The following is a 26,362-nucleotide window of genomic DNA, read 5'->3' on the forward strand; positions in this document are numbered from 1 at the left end:
AAAAGTACCAGCACCTTTGATGCCAGTGTGATTGATTGCAGCCTTTATGAGGTTTGCTGTATTGACACACACAGTGTATAATTTCCCCCCATTTGAATTTCTAATTCCCTCTGATATTGGTTGGATTTCTCAGCTAAGAAAGTTTTCTCAAGTCAGAAGTGTGAGTAATTTTCACATGATCATCACTGCATGAATACTAAAGAGAAGGAAAGAGAGAAGCACATTAATGACAGTCCCTCTGGAGATGGTCAGGATGTACCCAGGGGTGTCAAGGATCTGCTTGGACAGCAGACTTGGTCCAGCATCATCCCCCAGTGAATCCCATCCTCAGAAACATCCCCTGGCCCCATCCAATTAAAGATATCAATAATTTTGCATGGCTTTTTCAAGCAGGTTGGAAAAAGCTCTTTGCACTCTCAGCCCTTGAACATGAAGAATCCACCAGCAGAAGCTCCTTATAGACAGAATTTAGAAGACACAGCTCTGAAACAACACAGATGTTCAGTTAGCACTCTAGAAACCCAGTAAATCCTTTTTCTTGTTTAATTGAAGAGTAGTTTGTTGAGTATGTATTAGGACAATTGCTTTAGAATTTCTATTTAATTTAAGAATCATAACTCTTATAATGTCTTTGTCTCTTGACTGCTGAGGAGGCACTGGTCTAGCAGGAAGAAGTATTTAAATAGCACAAATAAAGGACTGGGAGGTGGCTGTTACTCATCAGCATCTATTCTTCAACAAACTGAGGAGAAATGTTCCTTAAAAAGGAAAAAAAAACCAAAAAACAAAACAAAACAAAAAAAGAACCCAAAACCAAACTACCAGTGATTTAATCACTTTGAATTATTCTTTGCCAAACCTGGGCTGCAAGACAATTAATTACAAGGGGATCTGGCAATCTTAATTTATTGTGCCATGTCAACAAATTCTGTCCTCTGGCACGCAGCAAGGACCAGGTCAGCCTGAATGGAGGGTGAATTGATCATTTCTGACAAGGTTCATTTTGGTAAAATTGTTGTAGTTTTCCCCCCCCCAAAGACATTTTTTCCCCCCTCCTTTTTTGACTGAAGTGCTAAGAATAGCCCTCCCTGACTTTGAAACGACTGCTGTTCTTCAGTGAATGTCACAGCCTTGGGTTTTGAAAGAGAATGTGACACTTCAAGGCTTGACAATAGGATGATTTTGTAATTCAGATGATGCTGGAGCCTCTCTCCCTGTGTTCAGTTTACAGCAGGGATGCAAAGGAGAGGGAGGCAAAGATCTGGTGCTGGTTCGGGGGCTACACCTCCCACACCCACTTCTCAACCCTGGCAAGAGAAAGCAGAGGCAGCTGCTGACAGCTACTGGAATGCTGCTCCTTTAGCAGTGGAAAAAGGAGAACAGTTTATTTTTTAAGGAGTTGGAGACTGTGTCAATACAGTCCCGAGTTATTCCCACCAAAGCAGGGCTGGAAGACACAACAGTGGGTTCTGAGCTCAGTGCAGCAAAGATCCCAGGAGGGCAGGTTGCTCTCCCAAGATTTACAGGAATGCTGGACTCAGCCACTGCTCAAAATCCTGCAAGGATGATTCTTCTTGAGCAAATTCTAGAGGCTGACAGGCAAATTTATTCCCACATCTTTTAGTGGAGAACCAATATTAAAATTAAAGGCACCATCTTAGCAAGAACAGTAAAAAAAAAAACAACAAAAAAACAAAAAAGAAAGGAAGAAAAGAGAGAAGAAAAAAATGAGACCTCTTAGTGACAATACTTCCAGAAAGGTGTTTTTCAAAGTGTTATAGGAGCCTTTGTTGGTCCTTAATCTCCCAGGTCCAATGATAGTTCTCTTTGTCCAGCTTTAAAATCACCAAGTCAGGTCCCTCAGCTGGAAAGATTGTGCTCAGGGCAAAATTAGTTTGGTCTGGAGGGGTTTTTTGTTCCCAAAATGATGCTGCAGAAAAAGACAACTAGAGATCCCTTTGATATCTCCCCAAACTGCTCCCAACTAACTCCAGCAGCACAATCCCCACAGAGCCAATGTCCTGTCCTGTGGGGAAAGAGGAGTTGGCAATAAATTCTATAGGAGTTCTCAGAAATGTGATTTTGCTGAGGTGAGCCAATGACTGCCTCATGCACTGGGGGCTTTTCAGGAAGAAAATGGGGTAAGACAGAAAAAAATTGTTATAACAAAGGTAATAAAGCATTCACAGAATGCCAGAATGGTTTGGGTTGGAAGGGACCTTAAAGATCATCTCATTCCAATCCCCTGCCATGGGCAGGGACACCTTCCACTAGCACAGGTTGCTCCAAGCCCCATCCAACCTGGCCTTGGACACTTCCAGGGATGGGGCAACCTGTGCCAGGGCCTCCTCATCCTCACAAGGAAGAATTTCTTCCCAATATCCAATCTAAAAGTACTCCTTCAGTTTGAATCCATCCCCCTTGTCCTGTCACTGCAGTTCCTGATGAAATGACAGCCCCAACTCCCTCACACATGAACACACGTGCAGATGAAGACACCAAGCCCTCAAAAGCACATTTAAAGTAGTTTTGGACAGGCTCAGGAAGTACACAGGGGTAGAGGGGCTGCTGAAGGGTTTGGAAATAGCAAAACCAGCCTAAAGAAAATGGTCTCTAGGGCTAAAATTTAACTGGGTTGTTCTAGATCTCAGTTTGGGGGAAAACAAAGAGTGGTCCCTTACAAAATGAGGTAGGAACAACAGGAGGAGAACTGTAATTGTTCAGATGCTGTGGGGGGAAAAAAAGAAAAAGGAAAAAAAGAAAAAAACCTGTTTGAAGTGCATTTATCCTTTAATGGTTAGATTTGCTAAATGAGCCGAGATCCTGGAATGGCTGATAATCTCAGGAGGATTGGCATTGGTTTTAGTGGTGCATTTCACAGGGGCTAAACTGGATCTGTCTGCAAATATAAAACTTCAGTAATCACAGTGCTTGGTTTCAAGCCTGCAGTAAATATGCTTTTGACGACCGCAGCCTCTTAGTCTGTTCAATTCATTTCATTTATTATCTGCTGGCCTTTGACTCCCTGAGAACAAGCAGTGCACTGCAAAAGCCTCGAGACACGCTTCTCATTTCATCCTCAGGGTTGTAAAGCTCTCAAGAAAGAGCCAAACACAGATTTAGGCAAGGCAAGGACTACGCAGGGCAAGATGGTTTTGTAGAGCTGCTCTCACACAGAACTATAATATCAGACTGAAAACTCCCTCACAGGCTATCAGAGGGCAGCTGGGATGAATTGGGTGAAGCAGAGAAGTGGACATGTTGCCTGGTGGATGAATCAAAGCATTCAGTCACCAGAGGAGAGCAGAGGGAAAAGCCGCATCCTTTCAGATGAGGAAGTAGATGGAGGAAGGTTGTTCCAGACAACGAGAGCTCCTCGTGAGATGGTTGCACACAGGCAGCTCTGACTGTGCAGCCTGAGGAAGAGGTAACTATGGAGATGCTTAAAAGGGGCCTGAGCCAAAAGGAAGGAAGAGTAAGGACACAAATGTGTGATTGTTCCCTGAGAGGCACGTTAGGAACAGGCAGTTGCAGAGCTGGAGGCACAGCAAGCAGGGCTGGAGGGGGCAGAGGGCATGGAGAGGGGAGCTGGTGATGAGGAGAACACTGAATTTGTGTCACTGGATTTGTGTCATCCCTGCACCCAGGAGAAAGACATCCCACACACCTGCCAATAACCAGGCCGTTAGAATAATTGATTTGCTCCCGAGCAGGGGAGTCAGCTTTGAAACGTTCTGTTTTCCAGCTGACACCCTAAATTTTGGAGGTGGGTTTAGTGAACTTCAGAGCGTGGAGAACAGAAGGGCCAGAAAAAGCGACTGGAGCAGAGCTGTGAGCTGTCTAAGGAGAGCTCACAACAGAACATGAGTCAGCCCCCAGCAGGGGATGGGGTTGGGAACTTAAGGAGAGGGAGAAACAATAAGGTTAAAACTGGAGCTGGCTGACATTTAAAAAACATGGGTTTTTTCAACCACAACGAATCTGTGTGGAATATGTTTTTGTTGTTGTTGATATTTAACAGTCTTTGACAGGGGGGAAAAAAAGCTCTTTTATTATTTTTTTTTTGAAGATATTTCATTTTTGCTGGGGTAGGTACCTCTTTCTCTTCCTCCTCTGTCTGCTGTTTGTCACATCCTTTAGTAGAGTTCAAGGGGGGTGGGAAGAAAAAAACCACCAAAGAAACAAATAAGCCAACCAGGAATGCTGCCTCTCTTCTTTCATATCATCGAGGAAAGCAAAATGACATTTTCCATCAGTTCAGCTTGTTCAAATTCCCTGAGCCCCAAATTGCATAAGACAAGAAGAGATCTCCTCTGAAAGGAAGGGCTCAAATCCCTGAGCTACAGCTTATAGGTTCAGCCTCCAAAGCCATCCCATACATCCAAATATTAAAGCCTGTTGTCAACAGTGGCCCAGTGCCCAGCTGAAATTACCTCCACACACGTCCAGAAGCTGCTCTACATTTATTTCATGCCTTGAGGCCCTTTCACATCATGTCTTCACCACAACCAGACAACACTTTACAACACAGAAGGACCCAACTAATCCATCCCCGGGGTCTGTCCTTGGTCACCTCACCACGAGGGTGTCTCTCTCCTCAGCCTTTGGAATCTCAGGTTTGTGTGGCAGCCTCTGGCCAGATGGCTCCATTATGTAGCACAGTTGGTAGGATTTGTTATGGATAATGTTGCCCACTCCATCCCAGATGTCTGAATAAATGCAGGCTGAAATTGCCTCATCAAGGAGACCTGGATGCAAAACATTTGGCCAAAAAAGCTTGGGAAGCCCTATCCTGCTCTTTGGAATTGGCTTCTGGTGATCAGGTTCTTTGCTGTTACCTTTAGTACCTAGTTAATATTTTACCACCCTGCCTAAATAACCAGAATTGAGTGGGCTGGGCACAGTTTAGCCCCCAACAATTCCCAAGCTCCATAATGAACACAGCTCAACCCCAGCACATGGTTATGTCTGGATTAATGGATATGGATACATCCACTGGGCCAGGAAAAAAAACATCACTGAAGTGGGTGGAAATGGTAGTAGAGCTTATTGTGGTTACTAATTTGTAGCATGGCAGCAATAAGCAAATGCAGGATGGCACTCGTGGCTGGCACAGGCGGTGCTGGGATGGCAGCACGGGGCTCTCTGCTCACCTCTCAGGTCCATGGGAACACTCTGTGGGCAACCAGCACATCCCCAAGGGCCACTGCAGCCCTTCCCTGCTCACACACTGCCACATGTCTCACACAGCCCACCTCGAGGAGCCCGAAGAATCTCATTACTGCTCTCCTCCCACTCCACCCAGCAGCAGTGGCCAGCAAAGTCTGACTCAGAATGAGCCTCTGTAGCTTGAAGGTCGTGAATATCCCATCAAAGAGTAACTGCTGGTGACTTCTGCATCACATCAGGCTTTAAACCAGCACGAGGCAGGTGCTCTCCAGGCAGGAGCCCTCCTCTTTCATCTCCCTATTACACCCTATTTAGTCAAACTCTGACACCACGGCAGCATCGCCCTTCCATACTTCCCTCTGTGACTCCTTTATTCATGCCTAAAACTGGGTTAAAACCACTTCCTTCCCTGGCTCAGTGGATTCTCACAGAGTTAGGTCACATACACATGCAAGGCCATAAAGTGAAACCATCTTATGGCCGTAACAATCACACCCAGGGTTTTTAATTTGTCCATCAGAGCTTTCTGCGCTCGCAGCTCTCGCTCCCTCACCACCCAAGGCAGCAGAAATGACAGCGTGAGCTTTCCTGACCGGCCACAGAGAGCAGCAAACGCTGTCAGATGATGGTTAACGAGCAGGCAGGGGAATCCAGAGCGTGCACAAAACTCACACAGATAACACCCCTAAAAAAGTATCTACGTGGGGAAGTCGCAGCCTGCCCGCGAGCACCGAGCGGGAAGGGGAGGCAGCTCAACCCACAAATTGCTCGGTAGGAAACGGCCCCTCGTTCCTCCTCTGCCTGGGTACGGCAGAACCCGTGTTCACGATGCAAAGCACCGCTGCCCGAGGTAATTCCAGCCGCCGTTCAGCCCGAGCTCCCGCGGACACGGCGGCAGGGAGCGATGCCAGGCGGCAAAGAGCGATGCCAGGCGGCAAAGAGCGATGCCCGGCGCTGTCCGCGGCTCGTTCCTGTCACACGCGGACGAGCATCGGCCCCGTCAGCGGTCGAGTCAGGACAATTAGGAGCCGTTCCAGCGGGGCAGCGATGCTGGAACGCACAGCCCGGGGCCAGAGCAGCGTGTAGCCATGACGACTCCGCAGCTCTTGTGACGAGCCGGGAGCGCTCCAGCGGCCGGGATGGATCCAGGAGAGGCTTCTCCCGCCGCATCTGCCAGCCCGGCACACGGCCAGCGTGTTGTGGCTGTCAGCGCAAGGACGGCAGCCCAGACACACGTTTGCCCCGCAGCCTTCGCTCGAACGCGACCACGGGAAGGGTTTGGGATGGATTTTCCCCCCCACACACACACACAGTGCAAGAGGTTTGTCCCCAGACACGCCAAGAGCAAGAGGGATAAGCGGGAGCAGCTTCTGTAAGAAAGGAATTGCACCACGACTTCGTTGGCGTGTGATGAGTTCTGAGTGATTTTGTTTGCCGGCAAGAGACACTTTGTTCGATTAATTCTCAGTTAATGCTGAAAACTTGCAGCACAGAGAAGAGGGATGGAGCACAGGACCCCCTTTACTCCTGTCAGTGGGTTCCTGCCCCACTGACACACACTGACACCAAGTGCTGGAGCGTGTCCAGGGAAGGGAATGGAGCACCAGGAGCAGCTGAGGGAGCTGGGGGGGCTCAGCCTGGAGAAACGGACGCTCAGGGGGGACCTTCTGGCTCTGCAACTCCCTGACAGGAGGGGGGATCCAAGGGGGTCGGGCTCTGCTCAAGGGAACAAGGGACAGGAGGAGAGGAAACAGCCTCCAGCTGTGCCAGGGGAGGGTCAGGTTGGACACCAGGAGGAATTTCTGCCTGGAAAGGGTGGTCAGGCCTTGGCAGGGGCTGCCCAGGGAGGTGGTGCAGTCCCCACCCCTGGAGGTGTCCAAGGAAGGACTGGACGTGGCCCTCAGTGCTCTGGTCTGGGGGACAAGGAGGGGACAGTCACAGGTTGAACTCGATGACCTTGGAGGTCTTTCCCAACCTAAAGGATTCTGTAACTGCCAGGGAGCAGGACAACAGCCCCACCATCATCACTTCTCCCGGGGCTTCATTCCGTGGGGGACAACAAAGAACACAAATTTTACAGACTTGCTTATTTTTTCCCCCATTTCAAGGCTTTTTGGTCCCCATCCCACCCTCCCAGGTTTTCACCACCTCCTTGGGCAGCCCTATGTGAGCAGTTCCCTTCCTCTTCTGCAGCTAACACAGGCCTCCAGATCATTAATTAGGTTCATCTATCAGGCCCAGTGAGCTGGCATGTGACACCAGATCAAATTCTCTTAATTTCTCCATCCCCTGAATACTTTATAGCCATTAATTAGGGGTGTGAGCTGTGTGAAAGATGTTACAAGAGCGAGATCTGGAAACATAGATAAAAAAAAGACAGACAGATAAATCACAGGCAGACAGATGCTCATCACACTCGGCTTCCAGTGAAACACAGAACCTTATTTTAGATTAATAGAGAGCAGCAACATCTCTATTAATGAGGCAGAAAAACATGAGGATTGTCTCTTGATACTTTTATTAAGGAATACATTTCTAGACAAATTCTGACCCTGATTTAAACCCCATAGCAACTCTATCAACACCAGATTATTCCCACTTCAACTGGGCACCTCTTTAACCACCATTCCTCAGAGCAATTTTGACCCAAGCTCTAAAATCTCTTATGGAACTAAAAATATTTTTTAAAAAGCCCATGTAGGGATTTCTTTTATCATTATTTCAGGAAGGGGAAAAGAAGGGAAGAGAGCTGGCTTTGTCAGTCAGCTGGACTGGTAGCGTGGGAACTTCAGCACAGAGGAAGCTTTGAATTCCAGCCAAGATGCAGCAACTGTGTAAAACATAATTCCATCAAGGAAAAACTGTCCCTAAGGTCAGTTCTTATAGAGATCAAGGTCTGACTGTAACCCATATTGGGTGGATGAATACATAGATGACTTGAAAAAGGTATTAAAAATAAGCAGGGCATCTTTAGAGGATAAAAATATGAAATGGCCTCCAAAAAAGCCTACTACTTAAATGTCAAAGAAAGGGATAAAGTGAGAATTGTCAAGCTCTAAGAAAAAAAAAAAAAAGTGAAATTTATTTTGTTTTTCTCTGGAAAATGCAGAAAACACCAGAAAGGGGATGGTCTGTGTGAAAAGAAAATGACAGTACAATGGCAACTGAGTAAAACTGGCAATGAATAAACAGAGGCTGGAAATCAGAAGAATTTTTCTAAACAGAAGAATAAATTTCTGAAATAAATGCCCTGCAGGAGTAAGAGCTTCACTAAGTTTGAGCCAGAGCTTGTAAATCTCAGGATGAAAATGTACAAAAAGAAGTTTACAATAGGAAGGGACCAGTCCTGATGCTCCAGGGGCTTCCTGTGTTTCTCTGTGAATTTTGCATATTATGATAATTTTAAAATTCTCTGTTTAATCAGCCAGGATATCTGTGACTGGTAGAGAAGCCCAGACCCATTAAACTCCATATTCTGTGCATTGTTCTATAAATAGGTTGGACATCATGTTCTTCAGTGTTGGAAAAGATTAAACGATAAAGTTCATTTGAAATGATGTTCTGTTGCTTTAATGGTGCCAAGGGTAAGGTAGGATTAAAAGGAGAGATACAGAGGAGGAGAGGGGAATCTTTCATCTCTGGAAAGTAATGAAGAGGCCCAAAATAAGATCAAGGTCTGACTGTAAGTGGTTCTATCAAATTATATAGGAATATAATGAGTTCTACACTATCTAATTTCCATATGCAGCTCTATAACGTCTCCTCCCAAAGCAGAAGTGACAGAATATTTAAACTCACCTCAAAAGCTGTTTAATGTAAAGATTGGAGAGGAAGGAAATTTTAAATGTGCATACTTTTGTATCTTAGGGGGAAAAAAGAGGTTAAAAGGACAAAAAAAAAAAAGTAGTTTTAGAGCATGTAACAGTGCTGTGCCTCCACTGCCTGCCCATTACCACAGCCAGATGGACCATGGCAAGCAGAATAACAACTAGTTCTTATTATATGGACCATTTGCTTTTTAAACAGCCATGATTCCACTCAGCATTCAAACACGTGTAACAACCCCCAGCCCTGATTTCCCTCTCCAACCTGCTCTGTCAGAGATGGCAAAGCAGCTTCTCTGTGTCAGAAGCAGGACAGATGATCAGTGGTGCCTCATTAGACCGAGGAAAGCACTCCACGGGCAGTAGATCCATTTAATGTCTTCTCCACTCCATTATTTTTTTAAAAGTGAAGGGTTTTCCACGTTCTGCTCGGCAAGGAAGGGCTCCCACAACAGGCTGGGGAGCTGGGCTGGTTCCCACCAGGTGAAGGGTCCATCCATCCCCTTCCCAAGTCACATTTGTGCACCGAGTTCCCACTCAGAAGCACAAACTGAAGCCTCTGCTGAATTCCTCTCTGAGTTTTATGCTATAATTAGTCGAAGGTACCACAGACAAGATCATTTCAGGGAGGTGAGAACACAACTACAAGAAGATCCTTTTTTGTCACTCCATACTCCAAGCCCTGGTGTTAAGGCTGCACAAACTCCTGTTTAACTCTACAATCTGCTTGTTGCCCTTTCCATATCCTAAAATCAACCACGTTTCTTTCCATCTAGAATTAAAGCCCAAACCCCGAACTAGCAACAGATGCAGAAAAACGCAAGACATGCTGTGACGTTTCACCTTGAGAATAAAAATCAGATATTCTCTTGATTACTTCTGAGAGCAGCTTCAGTTCAGCCTTAAAAGGACCAGCAGCGCACCCAAACTGCAGCAGCCACCAATAGGTCTATTCAAATTCAAACTACTAATTGTTTAGGAATTAGCATGTGAAACCCCGTTAATTATCTTGTGCGGCTGCGTTTTTCTGCCAGGAATCCTCTTAGTGTGGTTTCAGCAGATAAAAGTAGAAGGAGTGTGGATGGAGCACCTCTAACACCAGGAAAGGCTGAGGGAGCTGGGACTGTTTAGATTAAAAAAGAGAAAGCTCAGAGGGATCTTATTGATGTATATATGTTAAGATATATAAATATATACCTGAATATATATTAAATATATATATACAACAATATTTATATACAATATGTATCTATTCAGGTACTCAGGTTTCCATCTTTGGAGATCCTCAAAAGCCACCTGGACACAGGTCTGGGCAACTGGGTGTAGGTGGCCCTGTTTGAGAAGGAAAGTTGGACCACATGACCCATGATATGACTTCCAGAGGTCCCTCCCAACCTCAACCATCCTGTGAAGGTTAATTTTAATTACAGCTCCAGTCCCAAGAGGGAGAGGTGGGTAGAGGACCTGTGCACATATCACTGACACACAGGTACTGCAGTCACTCCTCACTCAAGTACTGAGAGTCTGGAAAGCTGAAGATGTCTGGCAAATATGAAATTATGTCACAGGCTGTAGCTTAATAGTTTATTAGACCACATAAATCAAGAGTGAACGTTATCTCCATAAGAACTAGATGAAAATCATTAATAAATAATAATTAGCTGTTTCCTGAGCCTGCCATCTGGTAAGCAGTTTTCCCAGCCAGCAGCTCCTGCTCCTTGCACTTCTCCCAAAAGCTAGAAGATGAACTCAGGCTATTTTTTTCCTCCTCCACCAGTCCCCTTGGGAAGTGCAGATACCCAGGATGCTGAAATCCTCCCCACTGCACCTCAGCTCTCCACCTGTACAGGTCTTCACTGCTTTTCCCAAGTCTCCAGTTTCCCAAAAAACAGTGAACCCCAGAAGTTCTTGAGCCCTGCCTTCCATCCTGCCCTCAGAAACACGTGGGCTCCAAGATAACCAAATTAATCATTCTAACCTGTAAGTGGCTGTCATTAGTATTATTATTTTCATCATATAAATTATCTTCCAGATTAGGTCATATGCATTTTGAGATCCTGTGGTTTCCTAGCAACTCCTCTCCCCACTCTCCATGCAGACACAGTGTGCTGCTTTCTTTTCCTTTTTTAGACTCTCTGTGCAGGGGTTATATTCAGCAACAGTGATCTCAGGCCTGGCCCTCATGACCTTTAGTCTGTCACATTTTGGGGGATAAGATGCAAAAGGTACCTATTCCCCCCTAACTCCCTAAAAAAAAAAAAAAAAAAAAAGACATTTGCAGCACAAAGCCAGAAAACCACAGTCCTCCAATTGTCCATCTGTGTCCTCAGACCAAGAGCACTGAGCTCTGCAGGGCAAGGAGGACAAAAGCATACCCACAGGTGGTAAAAACAGGCAGAATTTGGAGGATCTTAAAACCCTTTTTCAATGTCAGGCTTGACCAAAGTAGCACATCCCACATAAACAGACAACAGGTACCTAAATACACAAAGCTCATGGCGCTTGAGTGGGATGCTTCCCAAATAATTCCCATTTAACACAGGCTTTCACCCAAAAACCTGAACTGTTGTTTCAGAGTTGTTTCTAGTCCAATGCAGGAAACTGTCTGGAGGGCCAAACCAATTTTAGGCACCCATTTTAATTAACTTCTCTAGCTGAGTTAATCAAGATATCTACCAAATTTAATCACGATGGGGATGGGGAGCTGGGCGATGTGACGATCCCAGACAATCCTTTGTGTGAGGAGAATGGGATTAACTTCTGTCCTGCCCTACTGACATTTTTTAAAATAACAACGTCTGTTCTAAACTACAAAAGCTGTGGGGCTTAATTATTTAGATAGCTGGTGGCCCTGTTTCAAAAAGAAAAAGAGAACAGACCTCAGAAATGAACCAGCTTCAGTCCACATGGAGTACAGCTATTAATATTTGATCCCCTGCTAGCCTGGAGGCAAAGGGAATAATGTTCATTACAACAGCCTGAGACTGAATCCACTTGAACAATTGACTGAACTGGAGGTGAGGAGGAAACCTTTGCTGCTACAGGTGAGCTGAGCTGGGCTACTCTGGCAATTCCTCCAGCAAAGGAGCTGATGTTTGGTCAAGCACAGAAAAAAAAGGGAATTTTTGGGAGTGGCCCTCAGAGCCTCCCTGTAAAGATCATTACTGCATCCAAAATCCAGTCTTATGATCACTGAGAAAAGTAAGGAACAGAGACACAAAAGCATATACCTGCATATAGAAGAAATAATTACATTACCATTAAATTACCAGGAACAGACAGGCAATGGCACTTCACTGGAAAACGGAATATCCTTCAGTCCCTTATCCCCTGCTCTCTCCCCCTAATCCATAGGAGTCTCTATGGATTTTTGGATTACAGCCTCAGGCCAGTCTTACTCAGGGCCTAAAGCAACACAGCAGTGTGGGAAACTTCAGAGAAAACTGAAGCTCCAATTTCACTTTCTTGTTTTATTCCCAGTCTAAATATTGCAAATACAACCCGTGCCCCTTTCTCAGGGTGACCAGATTGGACCTTGGCCCCAGCACAGAGATTTCACTCTCAGATGCTGATTAGGAGCCTCAGCATTAAAATGGGACAGTCAAATCTAGGTGAAGTATAGAAAATAAAGTCAATTTTGGATGTCCCCATTTTAGGGGGGGGTCAAAAGACGACCTATTTTTCAGACTGGTCATAGCCTGTGTCACCCAGTTAAAGCTGCAAACTGGTCCCCTGGGCATGTCTTTGCCTGGGAAATTGTCTGTTTGAGCAGAATGTCTCGAGGTTAAAGAAATCTTTCAACTATTGAAGGCCAGAGTCACTCACAGGAATAAAGCTCCTGGAATGACAGTGCTCCTTGGACCCACTGCAGATACTTTATTCTTCCTACAGTGTCTACCCATTAGCACCTCTAATTAGAAGGCAAAATCACGAGCTCCATGTTATTTAAGGGATTATGCAGCATTTTAAAACTACAGCACAATGTAATTATTTTTTAATAGCCGCAGCTATTTCATGTATTTACTTTTAATGGTGTTTGAGTCATAAATTAACTGTAGAAAAAGGCAAATCAGCACTTGACAGAGGAGCAGGCAGCAACTGGGGGAAAAAGAAATGAAATGCTAAAAGGAATGATCAAAAATTATCAAAAAGGAAGAGGGCATTAATTTTTCTTGTTTGCTTTGTTCTGGGCTGCCTTTTATCATCTAACTTTTCCCCCTGGAGATCCAGAAGGTCAGGGATGAAAAAACACGAGGAGATTTGAACGGCTGTGTTGTTGCAGAGTGACTTCTGTCAGTTGTTAAGAGATGTGTATTTCTGGGCAGTTTTATATTATCAGACAGTAAAGTTAATAAACTAACACTGCCAAGTGACAACAGAGATGCAAGAGAACAGAGCTGGAAGATGAAGAGAGGACTAAACAGCCAAGCACCTTAGAGGGAAGGTGAGCCAGGAAAAAAACACGTGCTCAGTGCTAAACCACCCAAAATCATCCTTTTCCAAGACCTGTGCCCCTTTCTCAGAGTGACCAGATTGGACCTTGGGCCCAGCACAGAGATTTCACTCTCAGATGCTGATTAGGAGCCTCAGCATTAAAATGGGACAGTGAAATCTGGGTGAAGTATAGAAAATAAAGTCAAAATCATCCCGGTCCAAGACAAGGCTCACCCCAAAAAATTACAGTGAACTTTTGAAAGGGTAAAAGAAACCTCTGCAGCAGCTCATTTGTCATCTCTGGAGGGGTTTTTAACCCTCTGTGGCAGCTGAAGTGCTTCGGGTCCTGCAGACAGACCCGTGCTGGCTGTTCCAGCAGCACCTTGGCCCCTCTGCCCACCCCAGGCAGGGTGAGAACCTGACATTTCCTTCCTCCTGGTCCTGTCCTGGCAATGCCCATCCCTCAGCGTGTCCCAAATCCTAACTTTGCTGTCTCCCTCCCCCACAGAAAGCCCGGCTCGCCCGGATCCGCGTGGCCAAAACCGGCAGCTCCAACGCGTACCTGCACAGCAAACGCAACGGCCTCCTCAACGAAGCCCTGGAGCTCACGGTGAGTGGGGATGTGCCACCTCCTGCCACAGACTTCCCCAAAGTTCCTCATTCCCACTCCTCTCCCGGGGCTCCCTTCCCTTTCTCTCTCTCTCTCTCTCTCTCTCTCTCTCTCTCTCGTTGCCGCTTAATTGCTCGTTATCCAGCGTGGTGGCCTCGCACATGGAATGGCGCTGGTGAGGCCACCCCTGGAGTGCTGTGTCCAGTTCTGGGCCCTCAGCTCAGGAAGGACATTGAGGGGCTGGAGCAGGTCCAGAGAAGAGCAACGAGGCTGGGGAAGGGACTGGAGCACAAGTGCTGTGAGGAGAGGCTGAGGGAGCTGGGGCTGTTCAGCCTGGAGAAGAGGAGGCTCAGGGGAGACCTCCTCACTCTCTGCAACTCCCTGACAGGAGGGGGGAGCCGGGGGGGGTTGGTCTCTTTTCCCAGGCAACAATCAGCAAGACAAGAGGGCTCAGTCTTCAGCTGTGCCAGGGGAGGTTTAGGTTGGAGATTAGAAAGAATTTCTTTCCAGAGAGGGTGCTCAGCCATTGGAATGGGCTGCCCAGGGAAGTGGTGGATTCTCCGTCCCTGGAGGTTTTTAAGCTGAGACTGGATGTGGCATCAGTGCCATGGGCTGGGAACCACAGCAGGGTTGAATCAAGGGTTGGACTTGATGATCTCAGAGGTCCCTTCCAACCCAGCTGATTCTATGGTGTGGGGGCACAGCTGGAATCCAGCTGGATGGCAGGAAAAAGCTCCTGTGGGCTCCTCCTCAAGCTAGAAAAGGATCTGGCTTTCCAGCAAACAAGCACAGTTCCCTCTAATCCCTCTGTTGGTTTCCACAGCCCAGGGTCTACCCACACACCCCCCTTCCAGCACACAGCCATTTGTTTTCTAAGAGCACAACATGGGCTACCTGATCATCTCCAACAGGACAGGAGAACATTCCCTAGCTCCTGATTGAGGCAGCTGGGTGGTGGGTTTATTTTTAAAGGCCCCTGGCTGTTCAGGAGGAGGGAAGCTCTGAGTGTGTCAGGTTGCTCAGCAGACCCAGCAAACACGAGGCGACGTTATCGTGTTAAGCCTGATCCACACCAGAGCAGGTATTAGCACATTTCATGGATTTCATTCCAAATAAATCAGCCTTCCATGCACGTGGGGAGCAGAGAGAAGATGAAGGATGTTTAATTGAGCCACCAGAGCCGCCTAGCAGTCGTTCATGCATCCTTACTTGGGGTCTAATCCTTCATAAAAAGTGATTTTCCCTGGTACGTCCTTGCATTTGTGTCCAGAGAAAGGGAACAGAGCTGGGGAAGGATCTGGAGAGTAAGTTCTGCTGAGGGAGCTGGGGGGGCTCAGCCTGGAGAAAAGGACGCTCAGGGGGGACCTTCTCACTCTCTGCAACTCCCTGACAGGAGGGGGGAGCCGGGGGGGGGTCAGGTTCTGCTCAAGGGAACAAGGGACAGGAGGAGGGGAAATGACCTCAAGCTGTGCCAGGGGAGGGTCAGGTTGGACATCAGGAGGAATTTCCTCATGGAAAGGGTGGTCAGGCCTTGGCAGGGGCTGCCCAGGGAGGTGTTGGAGTCCCCACCCCTGGAGATGTCCAAGGAAGGACTGGCCGTGGCCCTCAGTGCTCTGGGCTGGGGGACAAGGTGGGGATGAGTCAAATGCCAGACTTGGTCCTGGAGGTCTTTTCCAACCTTAACAGTTCCATAAAAACCAAAGCTGAAAACCCTTTTCAGTTCATGGTGAAGGCTGCTCCCCAAAGCCCTGAGCCCACTCCCAGCCCAGTTTGGTGGGCACAGCACAGGGAAGTCGTGCAGCACCTTGTTTTCCACGTGGGAAGGTGCTCAGTGCACACTGGGATACAGAAACCTGGTCCTTTACAACTGGAATCCTTTTTCAAGTGACTCTGCAAAAGTACTTCACACGAAGCACAGATTTGGAAGGTGGGGGGCCCAGATCAGTTGCTCTTCTCTCCCCCAAAACAAGTTTGATCCTTCTGGCTACAAATCCAGTGTTGTCTCCTGCTCTGTGAATGGCAGCAACACCCGAAAAAACCTGTTTCTTGAACCATATGTTGCTGTTGAGCAGCTCAAGAGAAGTTTCTTTATCAAGTAAAGACCAGGCAGGCTGGTCACACCTATTCCAGAACCTCATCCCCACCCAGGAAAAGCTCAGGGAAGCCAACTCTGCTGGGATTCTGCTTTTTCACTACCCAGAAACAGGCAAAAAAATTTGACTAAAAATTGAAAATTTCCTTTTAAGCTTTAGATTTCTGGGGTTTTTAAAAAATGCCAGGAGAGCTTAGCAGGGACACTCGGTTTGCACTTGATCTTCCAGCCTGTCATCCCACCAAGAACCTCCTCACTTCTCTTGTCAACCAAAACTCCCTGCCAAGACCACTCAGGGAAGAGCAGCTGACTCACCAATGCTTAAAGTCCAAAATGCAGGAGAGGTTGAGAGAAATATTTGGCTCAACGGGCTCATTTCTTGGCACCTGCCCAAAAATCAGCAGGAAAGGGATCGTTTTGTTGGCTACAAAGCTCCTGTAGACACAGGAACTAAAACAAAAACATTCCTAAAGAGGTTCTAGAGGATTTTTTTTTACCCATTAATAACTAAATTTATATATATAGTAACATCTAGAGCAGGTTTTTGCAGGGTTTTCTGGGTGTAACTTTCTTTCTGGTGGGTTTATAGCTCTAAATCAGAGTCATGGGGTGGTTTGGGTTGGAAGGGACCTAAAGATGATCTGGTTTCAACCCCCTGCATTGGGCAGGGAATCTGGAAGGTTGAAATGCTAACATGACTCCCCCACAGCCCCATAAGATCCACAAATCCCACTCTGAAAAGCACTAAATACTGTGTACATTGGTATTAACACTGTAAGAAAATATCCCCACCTGAAGGAACTCCCTGTTGAAATAGTCAGAGTTATGTGATGTGTGGGAATATAATTTTTTTCATTCACTAAATTACTAAATTTTTATTAATTTATTAAAACAAGAAACCTGCCAAAAAGCCAGGCCTGGCACCTGCACAACCACCAGGAAAGGGTCTTTGGCTACCTGAGGACCTGAATCAAAACCCAACACGTCTCTCCATCCCCAGGTAGTGGCATTAATTAATTACAGGACTGCAGAACATCCTCTCTTTACATGACCATTTTAACTCCACGAGGCAGGATTTCATGTCCTTTCATTTCATGGCAGGAGAACAAACTATTCTGAAGGGTACAAAATGTGAATGACAGCCTAGTCTAGACAGCCAAATTTTTTAAGCTGCAAAAATATGAAGGAATGTGACTCCTGCAGTTGCTATATTTAGACACCAAAATATTATCTCCATACTGTGCATATTTGTCAGTCAAATTAGGATCAAACTGCTTCAGTGGTCAGGTGCACATCCCATTTTGACACCTTGCCCGGGATTCTTGCTCACAGTAATGGGCTGCACATGGCCAGATTGCCTTAGGGCTGGTTTGTCACCCAGCAGCAATTCCAACTGCAATTACTCCGTGGCCATGAGCAGATATTATCACTTCCATCAGCAGCAATCCCACATGTGTTATTGTTTTACAAGGGCCCAGCACATTGCCTGGCACTCTGACACTCAGAGGGGTCACAAAACAACTGCCCCACGACGTAGCCTGGCTGTGGCTCTGCAGTCAAACTAATAAATTGGAAAATAAGGACTGCTCAGGATTCCAGAACGTGTGCCAGAATGTCCTTTCATTAGCACCAGAATGAATGCACTGACACCATCTTCCCAGGGAACAGCACGTCTCCAGCCCGTGGCCTCCTATCAAAGCAAAGAAAGAGGGAAGAAAAGGATTCATCCAAGGACAGCAGCAGGAAGGAGATCTGCTTCCAGCAAGAATACAGGCTCTTGCTTCCCAAACATGTGGATTTGTGGCATTTGCCATCTAGACACGAAGTACTCAGACTGTTTGCTTCTCATTTAGAGATTTTTTTTTTTTTTTCAGTGGGCTTTATGTCAAATGTGCTCAAGGGATGGGTGAGCTCCTTCCCATGGCAGCAGCCTACATATCCTCTTAGCACTAATCTCCTTGTACAGCCAGCTGAAATTCCCTTTTAGCTGAAATGCTGGGAGCTGTATATCCCGGGAACAGGAGGTTTGTGAGGTCTTGTGCCTTTTCACAAGCAGAACCTGCTTAGCCATAGATAAGCCTTGGAGCTGCTCCCGTGGGCAGGGACAGTCCAACCCCTGAACCAGCTCATCTGGGTTCACCAGGGCCCAATTCTGTGTGATGGAGCAGCTAAAGAGAGGCAGAGTGGAAGTATTTTGGATTTCAGTGTGTCTCAGCCTCCCTCCAGGCAACCAGCAGTTCACTGAATGTCTTCCAAGAACAAACTGAATGGCAGCTGGCATCAAATCCCTGCAAAACTGGCATCCCAGCTCCAAAAGTAAACCATCCCCTCTCCTCCCCCCCAGCTCCTCCATTCCAGCCAGCCTCTCCTAATGAAGACACAGATTTTGGTTGCCTGCAGTACCACTAATGCAACCTCTATAGGTTCATTGCCCTCAACAGAGCTGTCAAAATGCCCAGTTTCTGTGATGTTGGCACTGCCACTGTCCTAGGGCAGGACTTCCAGTAGATCTCATGCCTAATTTCCACTTAGGATGGGCTCAGTGGTTGCCTGCTCTTGGTTTCTGGAAACACTGAGTGACTGCAAACAAAAAGCCAAAAGGAAGATAAGGTACAAGTCACAATCCCTGATATTCCACATTATTCCTGGTCACTGCCCTTGAGTGACACATCCCCTGAGCCATTTCCCTCAGTGACAAACCCAGCCTTGGGATGGAAGGCACAGGGAGAGGCTGAGCTGTGCTGCCAACGTTCAACAATTGGCCTGAGTCTCCTGCCAGAGGTATCAAAGCTCTATCTTTGCTCTCAGACCCCATTTAGATTTCCTCCCGAGCAAATCCTCATAAAAAGGGATACTGTTTGCAATATATGCTCTTCCCCTCTCCTTTTCCAGTGTTTTAGTGCAGCATCCTATCTTCTTTAGGGCTTCCAAGGACCTCCATGGGAAACATTCCAGCCCAGCCTCCAGCAGAGTCAGTGCTCCCAGCAGGTACCAACAGGACCTGCTGGGTGTGTTACCTCACCAGGAGGATTGTTAAGAAGAAAAATGGAACTGGTTTTTTTTTTTTTTTCTTTTGGGCCACTTCTAAAAATACTTCTGGGAATGCTCATCTTCCAAAACAACAATAACACACAAAAAAAAAATCCATAACCTGCCTAAGATGCATTCCCCCAGGAATCTATTAATTCTGTGTACAGAAAGTCAGCTTCCTTAATGCACCACTTCAGCTGTGTTTTGGCATCTGTCAGAGACAGAGTTATTCCTTCACTTAAGGATCACAGCACCAGCCTGGAAATGGCATTCAGGAGAAGCATTTGCAGTGAATCACCGGGACACAGGGGTGTGTTTAAATGCAGTGCTTCAACCAGAGATGGATTTGACCCCCTTGGGAGCTACAGGCAATGTCTTGGCACTTCTGACAAGATGTTCTGCCGTGTCTCCCATCCCACCCATTTCCTCTCTTGAACAGCCAAATATTGCTGCTTCGTGGCTGAGCAGAGATTCAAGCCATGCACAGCCACTTCTGACTTCAGGATTTTGGCATCACACAAAACACCAGGCACCCTTCAGTTGTGGAAAGCAGGAAAACATTTTACAACACCTAATTGCTATTTTAATGCACGTCATTGTCTTTGAAAATGCCAGTCCTCAAAGACACACACAGATTAAAGTGTGATGAAATCACAGGGAACTTCAAGACCAGGAACTTAAGTAGTAGTAGTAAGAGAATATCCTTAAAAACCCATATCTTAAATCTGCTACCACACAACAGAGAAAGGGAGAAAAATACTTCTGGTTCTCCCATAGCACAGAAACTCTCAAGGCAACCCCATTTGCTACTTTTTCTTTCATTTCTGAAGGGTATCTGACCATCAGATCACAGGGGAAGTAACATGCTATGCTTTGAGAAACATCTGATTCATTGATACAGTGCAGAAATCAAAAATACAGAGCCTTGGCTTTCTCCCCCCACACCAATTCATTCAACTAAATTGGGCTATTGCTGTTTTGATGAGTGCTTGAGACAAAGCTTTCCATGTGAGCTAAACACTACTGAACTCGAGTTCCCAAACTCTCATCCACTTCTATTCCAGAGGCTTCAAGCAGCTCAAGCCCCTCAGCTTAACAGGAGCAGAGAGACCAGGCTGAGACCTGAAGCTTATCCCCACCACCAGGAACTCTGCAGCCTGAGCTGTTCCTCCCAAAGTCACCACACACACACCTGGTGCAGAAGCCAAGAGCAGAACAGCAGAAGTGCCCCAAAAAGTCCTTCCAACCCAGAGCCATGCAAACCAAAAGCAGGTTATTCTCCTCCAACTCTTCTTATGCTTTCCTGGGTGGAGCCACTCCTTTTAACAGTTTTTTCAAGCTAAATACTCTCAGCTGTGCCCAATTGCTCCCCAAAAGGCACAGGCTGTCTAAACACACCTGATTTGATTTAGCTTATGAATTTGTTGCCCCCATTTCAGCAGTTTGAGTGCACAGGTGAAGGTGGGGAGAGTTGGTTCCCACTTGTCCAGGATTCCTGTGCAAGGAGCCAAGGATGTGGATGGTGAGGCCTCTGGACCAGGCTTTCCTTGTCCTGGTTTTGTGCTAAGTGATGCCCAGAGGGTTGCAGGTCACTTTGCAGGACTCCTGGGTGCTGTGTTAGTAAAACACAAATCACAGGCAGCCCTGCTGCTGAGAGCCATAATCCATCACAAACTAATGCAGATGGGACCTTTCCTTCTGCCAAGGAACTGCTGCCACATTTCAGGTGAACATTAACCCTCTGCCTCTGCTGCATGAGGCTTCTTCATGGGAATTCTTCCCTCTGGTGACCAGTGACAGGCTGGAGCTGTGCCAGGGGAGGTTTAGGTTGGATATTAGAAAAAAGTTCTTCCCCCAGAGGGTGGTTGGGCACTGACCAGGCTCCTCAGGGCAGTGGGCCACAGCACCCAAGGCTGCCAGAGCTCAAGGGGTGTTTGGACAATGCTCTCAGGGACAGGATGGGATTGTAGGGGTGTCCTATGCAGGGCCAGGAGCTGGACTGGATGATTCTTGTGGGTCCCTTCCAGCTCAGGATATTCTATGATTCTAGGTATGTTTGAACAGGATAATTTGTATATATAAAGTCTTCTATTCATAGTGTCTGCCTGTTCCTCCCTTCTCCCTCCCTGTCAGAGAGGGCTTGGCCACAGGAGGGGTTACACACATTCAGTTTGCATCAAACCCACTCCCAGGACCTGCTATAACCCCCCTACAAGAACCAGACACCCCAAAAACACCCCCCTTTCAATAAACTATGTATTTGCCACTGTGTGGCAAACAACTGGTGATGTGCACGAAGAGGAGACACAGAGCAGGGATTCCTGTCTCTGCAAACAGCATTAGAGTCTAAAACATGAAGCCCAGGTTCACATTTTCTGCTCCCATGTGCAGCTGTGGCTCAGGAGGCTTTGGCAAATAACACACCCAAGTTCCAAGGGGCCCAGCGCTGCACAGCCCTGAAGGTCAGGCAGAGCCAGGCTTTAGCTCAGAGAAGGCAGGACAGCTTGTGTTCTGTCTCCTAACACAGCCCAGGGTTCAGGGTACATCTGCTGGCATTCAAAGGTCACGTCAAGCTTAGAAGCCTTAATGCATTTTAGAAAAATACAACAGCACAGGTTCTTTTTCTCTTTATGTTCTGGCTCCTGAGCCTTGACATCATATGCCAGCAGTCCTTCCCACATCTCCTCCCCAGCTGTGGAATACCTGGAAACACACAGGTTTGGAATCCAACCTGAGCTCCTCACCTCAGTTTACAACCCAAATCATTAAGAAAAAAAAAAAAATAAGAGGAAAACTCCTAAGAGACAGGAGAAAAACCTGAGAGCTGGCAACACTGAAAATGTTATCTTTACCCCTCTGAAAGCTCATGCTGGGACTGGTATTTCTGTTTGTTTTCATGGTTTTACACCTGGTTTGGGTTTTGTTTCCCCCCCACCCCTCTTTTTGTGGCTGTTCAGGGATCCACCGAAGAGGAACAGCACATGACTAAAGGCACCTCCTTAATCGAAAGCCAACACCACCATCTGCTGCACTGCCTGGAAAAAACAACCGTAAGTACCAACACGATCCCTCCACCCCGCCCAGGTCTGTGTGCCTGGCACGGGCTTCCCATCGATAAAGTGCCCATGGAATGGTCTGAGGTGGCCCTTGGTCAGACACACCCAGGACACCCCCACCCGTGCCAGAGGGGCTGGTTCTAAAGCTCCTGATATATTCTAAAGCACTTCTATTTCCTTGTCTGGTTGAAATAATAAAAATAATCCCTGTGCAAAGGGATAAAGTTGGGATTATCTGCTGCTCCTCAGTCACCTACACCTGCACAAAGTCAGCAGCAAGTTGCTCAGTCGAGGTCACCTGAAGGCAAATAAGTTTTCAGCACAGAATTAGGGAGGTCCCAGAAACAACAAGTTTCATTTCTTCAGTGTTTCTGAAAGAGAACTAAACTTGCATTTGTTCTGTACTGTCAGTCACACATCATATCCACCCCTCATTTGTGCTAATTAGCAAAAGAGGACAGTTCTGCTGCCTTAAAGAGGAAGAAGATGCTGGTGGTGACTCCAAACCCCAGCCTGGTCACCAGTGCCAAGAGGCTGGAAAGAAAATAACCTTTAGCCCATGAGATGGCTCAGAGCAGATAAACTCTGTCAGTGGGTTTAAAGGTTGCACATACCTTTTCTCATTTCACCCTGGTTACAGGGGCAGGTAATTTATCTCAAAGCCAGCCAAGCAGTTTCTCCAGCATGACTTTTCTGTTTGCATCGTGCAAGGTGTTGGCAGTGAGAGCTTTGTTTTTTATTATTAAGTGATTGTGTATGCAGAAGTCTCTGGGAACGTTTCAGATGTTTATTTGATACATATGTTTCGCTTCCAGGTTTATATAAAAGGTTCTGCAGAAAAGGAACACATTATCTATCCCATGATTCATTCTAGAGAGAATGAAGCGAGGTTAACACTTGAAATATTCATGCCTTTTTCTATCTGCATCCATCATCAAATGTACTTTTGGTTTTTTTGACTTGCCAGAGCTTTCTTTTAAGATAAATCACCTTCACTTCCATAGTTTGGTTTGTGCTGGAATAACACCACTTAGGCCTCAGAGATACACTGGAAGAAGATGCTGATTAATCACAGTGACCTCTGAGCCCAACGAGCTCTAAAGGTCACTGAGGACAGTGAACTGATTCTTCCTGTATCAATGACTACTGAATTTGTTTTATAAGACTCATCTTGCCTTTAATCTCAACCAAAAATTTTTGGATGTTATGTAACCAGCAGATATTTCACAGCCTGACTCTTCAGTTCAGAGCTTTCTGCTCAAAACCTTCATTACTTCGACCCATGTTCCACAAAAACCCTCCCACCTGAGAACCTGAACAAAAGTGGGTGAAGCAAACCAGAGCTGACAGCCCTGCCTGCAGGGTCTGCCCTTGCAAGGCCTGATTTGATAAAGGCTTTTGGAAATTCTGACCCCTGCACAGGCCAGGTGAACCTCCCTGGGCTCTGCAGGAGTTGCTCCATCACTAATGAGCCTGGAGAGCGCTGGAAGCACCGTGGCCAAAGTGGACCCTAATTTGGGGATGCAGGGTAATTTGTGCCCTGATACCTGGCTGGATCTGCCTAACAAAGGTTTGATTGCCTCCAGCACAAAAACCTGCTCAGGCATTGAAAACGTTCCAAATGTTGCTCTTCTCAGCTGAGAATGGCAATAACAGCGATACTTGAATTTTGATTAAAACCCAGAGAGAGAATCTGCAAAATGTTTAATGTGTTTTCCCCCTGCATTTTTCAGCACCAAATCACACTGCAAGTTCGGGTTCTGGCCTGGAAATTATCAATCCAAATAGTTCAATGGGTTTGTGTGGAAATTCTGTAGCTCACATAATCTATTAAAACACTGTGCAACAGTTCTCCTCCCCAAAATTGAAATCGTAGTAAAAGCATTTTTAAACGCTGAAGAGTCATTTTGTGACCAAGTTGCAGGAATGGAATGAGGAATGTACCATGGTTGCAAACTTGTTTCAATGGGCAATTCACCTTTCCTTAGACTAGAGAGGACTCTCAAAGTAAGTGATTTATTGACGTGGTGTCTGGGCTGTCACCAGCACACACTTACAGCTGAATGGCTGTGAATGGCTCACAAATCTGCTGTGTCAGATGACAAAGTGACCCTGGAGTACTTGTAGCTGCCACAACAGAGATTACTTTGTCATATTAACACAACAGATGGAGTTTGTTCAAACAAAAGGAGGTTTTTCCTCTCCTTCCAACTCCCGGATTGAGCATGGACATTCACAGGCCACGTTTTCTCCAAGTGCTGAGTGCCTCGAACCCAGTCCTTCAACCCAAACCTTTCTGCTGTGTTTTCACAGTGTGTGATCAAACCCCACACCCATTGGCAAAGCAATTCCAACTCTTGGCTTGTGGATCAGCAGCTGAAACTTTGTTTTCCTTCGCCTTCAGCTCTGAAAAGATCAAAGTCATAACGTTGTGATGGGTTTTGTTCTGTTTCCAAGAACACAACACTCAAAAGCTCGAGAAGGAAGGAACAAAAGGGGGTCTGATTCAGGCGAGGTTTGGTGAAGAGAAGGTCCTGTTGCCCATTCAAACTTGAGTGAGCTGGAATGCTGAGGCAAGAGATGCAGTGCTGGGACTAAACTTCTGAATGCTGGAATGGACAATCAATTGTGTTTTTATCTTTTGTTGGCATGTTGTCCCGTAGGGATTGTCCTATCTTGTGGATGATCCCCTGTTATCTGTACGAACTTCCACCATCAAGGTATTTCCTTTTTAATTCGCTCTGTTTTCTCTATGGTCTCTGTGACATGTCTGCAGAGTGTTTGCTGGTTTTCTCGTTCTTGGTCTTGTACTTGGGAGTTTGTGCACGTGGCTCCCTTTGGTTCTCCAGTGCTCTTGTTTCCTGTGAGAGTTGTTAGTTGTTCTGATGGAATCTGATGGCTGCCTTCAGCATGGTTGCTTTTGTCTCCTATCCTTTTTAGGGACTGGATAAAGTCTGTTCTCTAGAACTACCTGGGTGTTCATGTACACACACATACGAGTTCTTTCTTCCAGGATTTCTTGTTCCTTAGTAAAATAACTCTTTCCAGAGTCAGCTTTCTGAATTTCCTTTCCCTACCCACTTCCCACTCTCACCTGCCATGTTTATTCCATTCATCCAAGGCACTGCAGGGATGCTTTGAACCCAACAGCCACATCCTGCAGTTAAGTTTTACGTCCAGGTGGGCATCCAAATAAAACACAATCCTGCCCCAAGCATAAAAAAAAAAAGGGGGCATGAACTCCTCCATGTGTCATTACAGGATTTTTGAAGTGCAGACACAAAAATGGAAGGAAATTCAACCACAAGAGATTAACCACCTCAGACTATGTAAGGCAGCACTGACAGACCCCTCCTGTTCCCCTGCTGGCACAGGAGAGCAAAATCTCCTTGTGGTTGCAGTGAGGGCAGAATCGTTTTGAGATCAGAATCATTTTAAGATCTTTTTAAAGATCATTTTAAAATCTTTTTAAGACCTGCCCAGTGCAGATATCTCCAGGCACAGAGGCAGAGGGCCCAGGGGCTGACACCCCCCACCAGCCCAGCCCGAGGTGCCATCGCACACAAACTGCTGTTGGGCCAAAGCCGTCGGTGCCACCAGAGTGTGACAACCCTGTTTTTTTCCCCCCTCCCCGCCAGAACCACGAGTTCATAGATGAGCAGATGTTCGAGCAGAACTGCATGGAGAGCTCGATGCAGAACTACCCTTCCTCTCGGAGCCCCTCCCTGTCCAGCCACCATGGACTGACCACCTCGTGCTGCTCCCGCCGCAACAAGAAGACCACTCACCTTCCCAACTCCAGCGTCCCGGCCACGCGCCTGCGCAGCATGCAGGAGCTCAGCACCATCCACATCCAGTGCAGCGAGCAGCCCTCCCTCACAACAAGGTACAGTGCCACCCTCGGGGGTGCATCACCCACCTGGAGGGTCCTGCAGGACTCTTCTCCAGCCAGGCACAGGGGGTTGGTGCTGGCGGCGGTTTTGTTTCCCTCCTGCTTTTGATAACCCCAGGACAGCAGCTCCAAGCTGTTCCTGGAAGAACCAGGTCTAAGCCAGGCTCTAGTGCAGCTCTTGGGCTGGATTTTAGGGACAGGTTTTTCCCCCAGAGGGTGGTTGGGCACTGAACAGACTCCCCAGGGCAGTGGGCA

General features: G+C 46.7%; 1 protein-coding gene and 1 long non-coding RNA gene across 6 annotated transcripts in view; both read left to right on the plus strand.

Moving 5' to 3' along the window:
- KCND3 (potassium voltage-gated channel subfamily D member 3) overlaps positions 1–26,362 on the plus strand; it is a 139,495-nt gene that overhangs the window by 104,894 nt on the left and 8,239 nt on the right. For 4 of the 5 annotated variants that reach the window (XM_027659693.1, XM_027659691.1, XM_027659692.1 and 1 more), the window contains 4 exons: positions 13,936–14,037; positions 22,117–22,209; positions 24,879–24,935; positions 25,854–26,101. In XM_027659693.1, the coding sequence (XP_027515494.1) occupies positions 13,936–14,037; positions 22,117–22,209; positions 24,879–24,935; positions 25,854–26,101 (500 nt within the window). The remainder of the gene's footprint in view (positions 1–13,935; positions 14,038–22,116; positions 22,210–24,878; positions 24,936–25,853; positions 26,102–26,362) is intronic. The other variant, XM_027659696.1, reaches the window with a different exon arrangement.
- Positions 6,232–10,141, plus strand: LOC113954861. The gene is made up of 3 exons (XR_003530354.1): positions 6,232–6,490; positions 7,895–8,041; positions 9,770–10,141. It is a non-coding gene; the product is annotated as an uncharacterized LOC113954861 (long non-coding RNA).

The sequence above is a fragment of the Corapipo altera genome, unplaced genomic scaffold, assembly GCF_003945725.1.
Source record: "Corapipo altera isolate COAL_440 unplaced genomic scaffold, ASM394572v1 77b, whole genome shotgun sequence".
NCBI lineage: Eukaryota > Metazoa > Chordata > Aves > Passeriformes > Pipridae > Corapipo > Corapipo altera.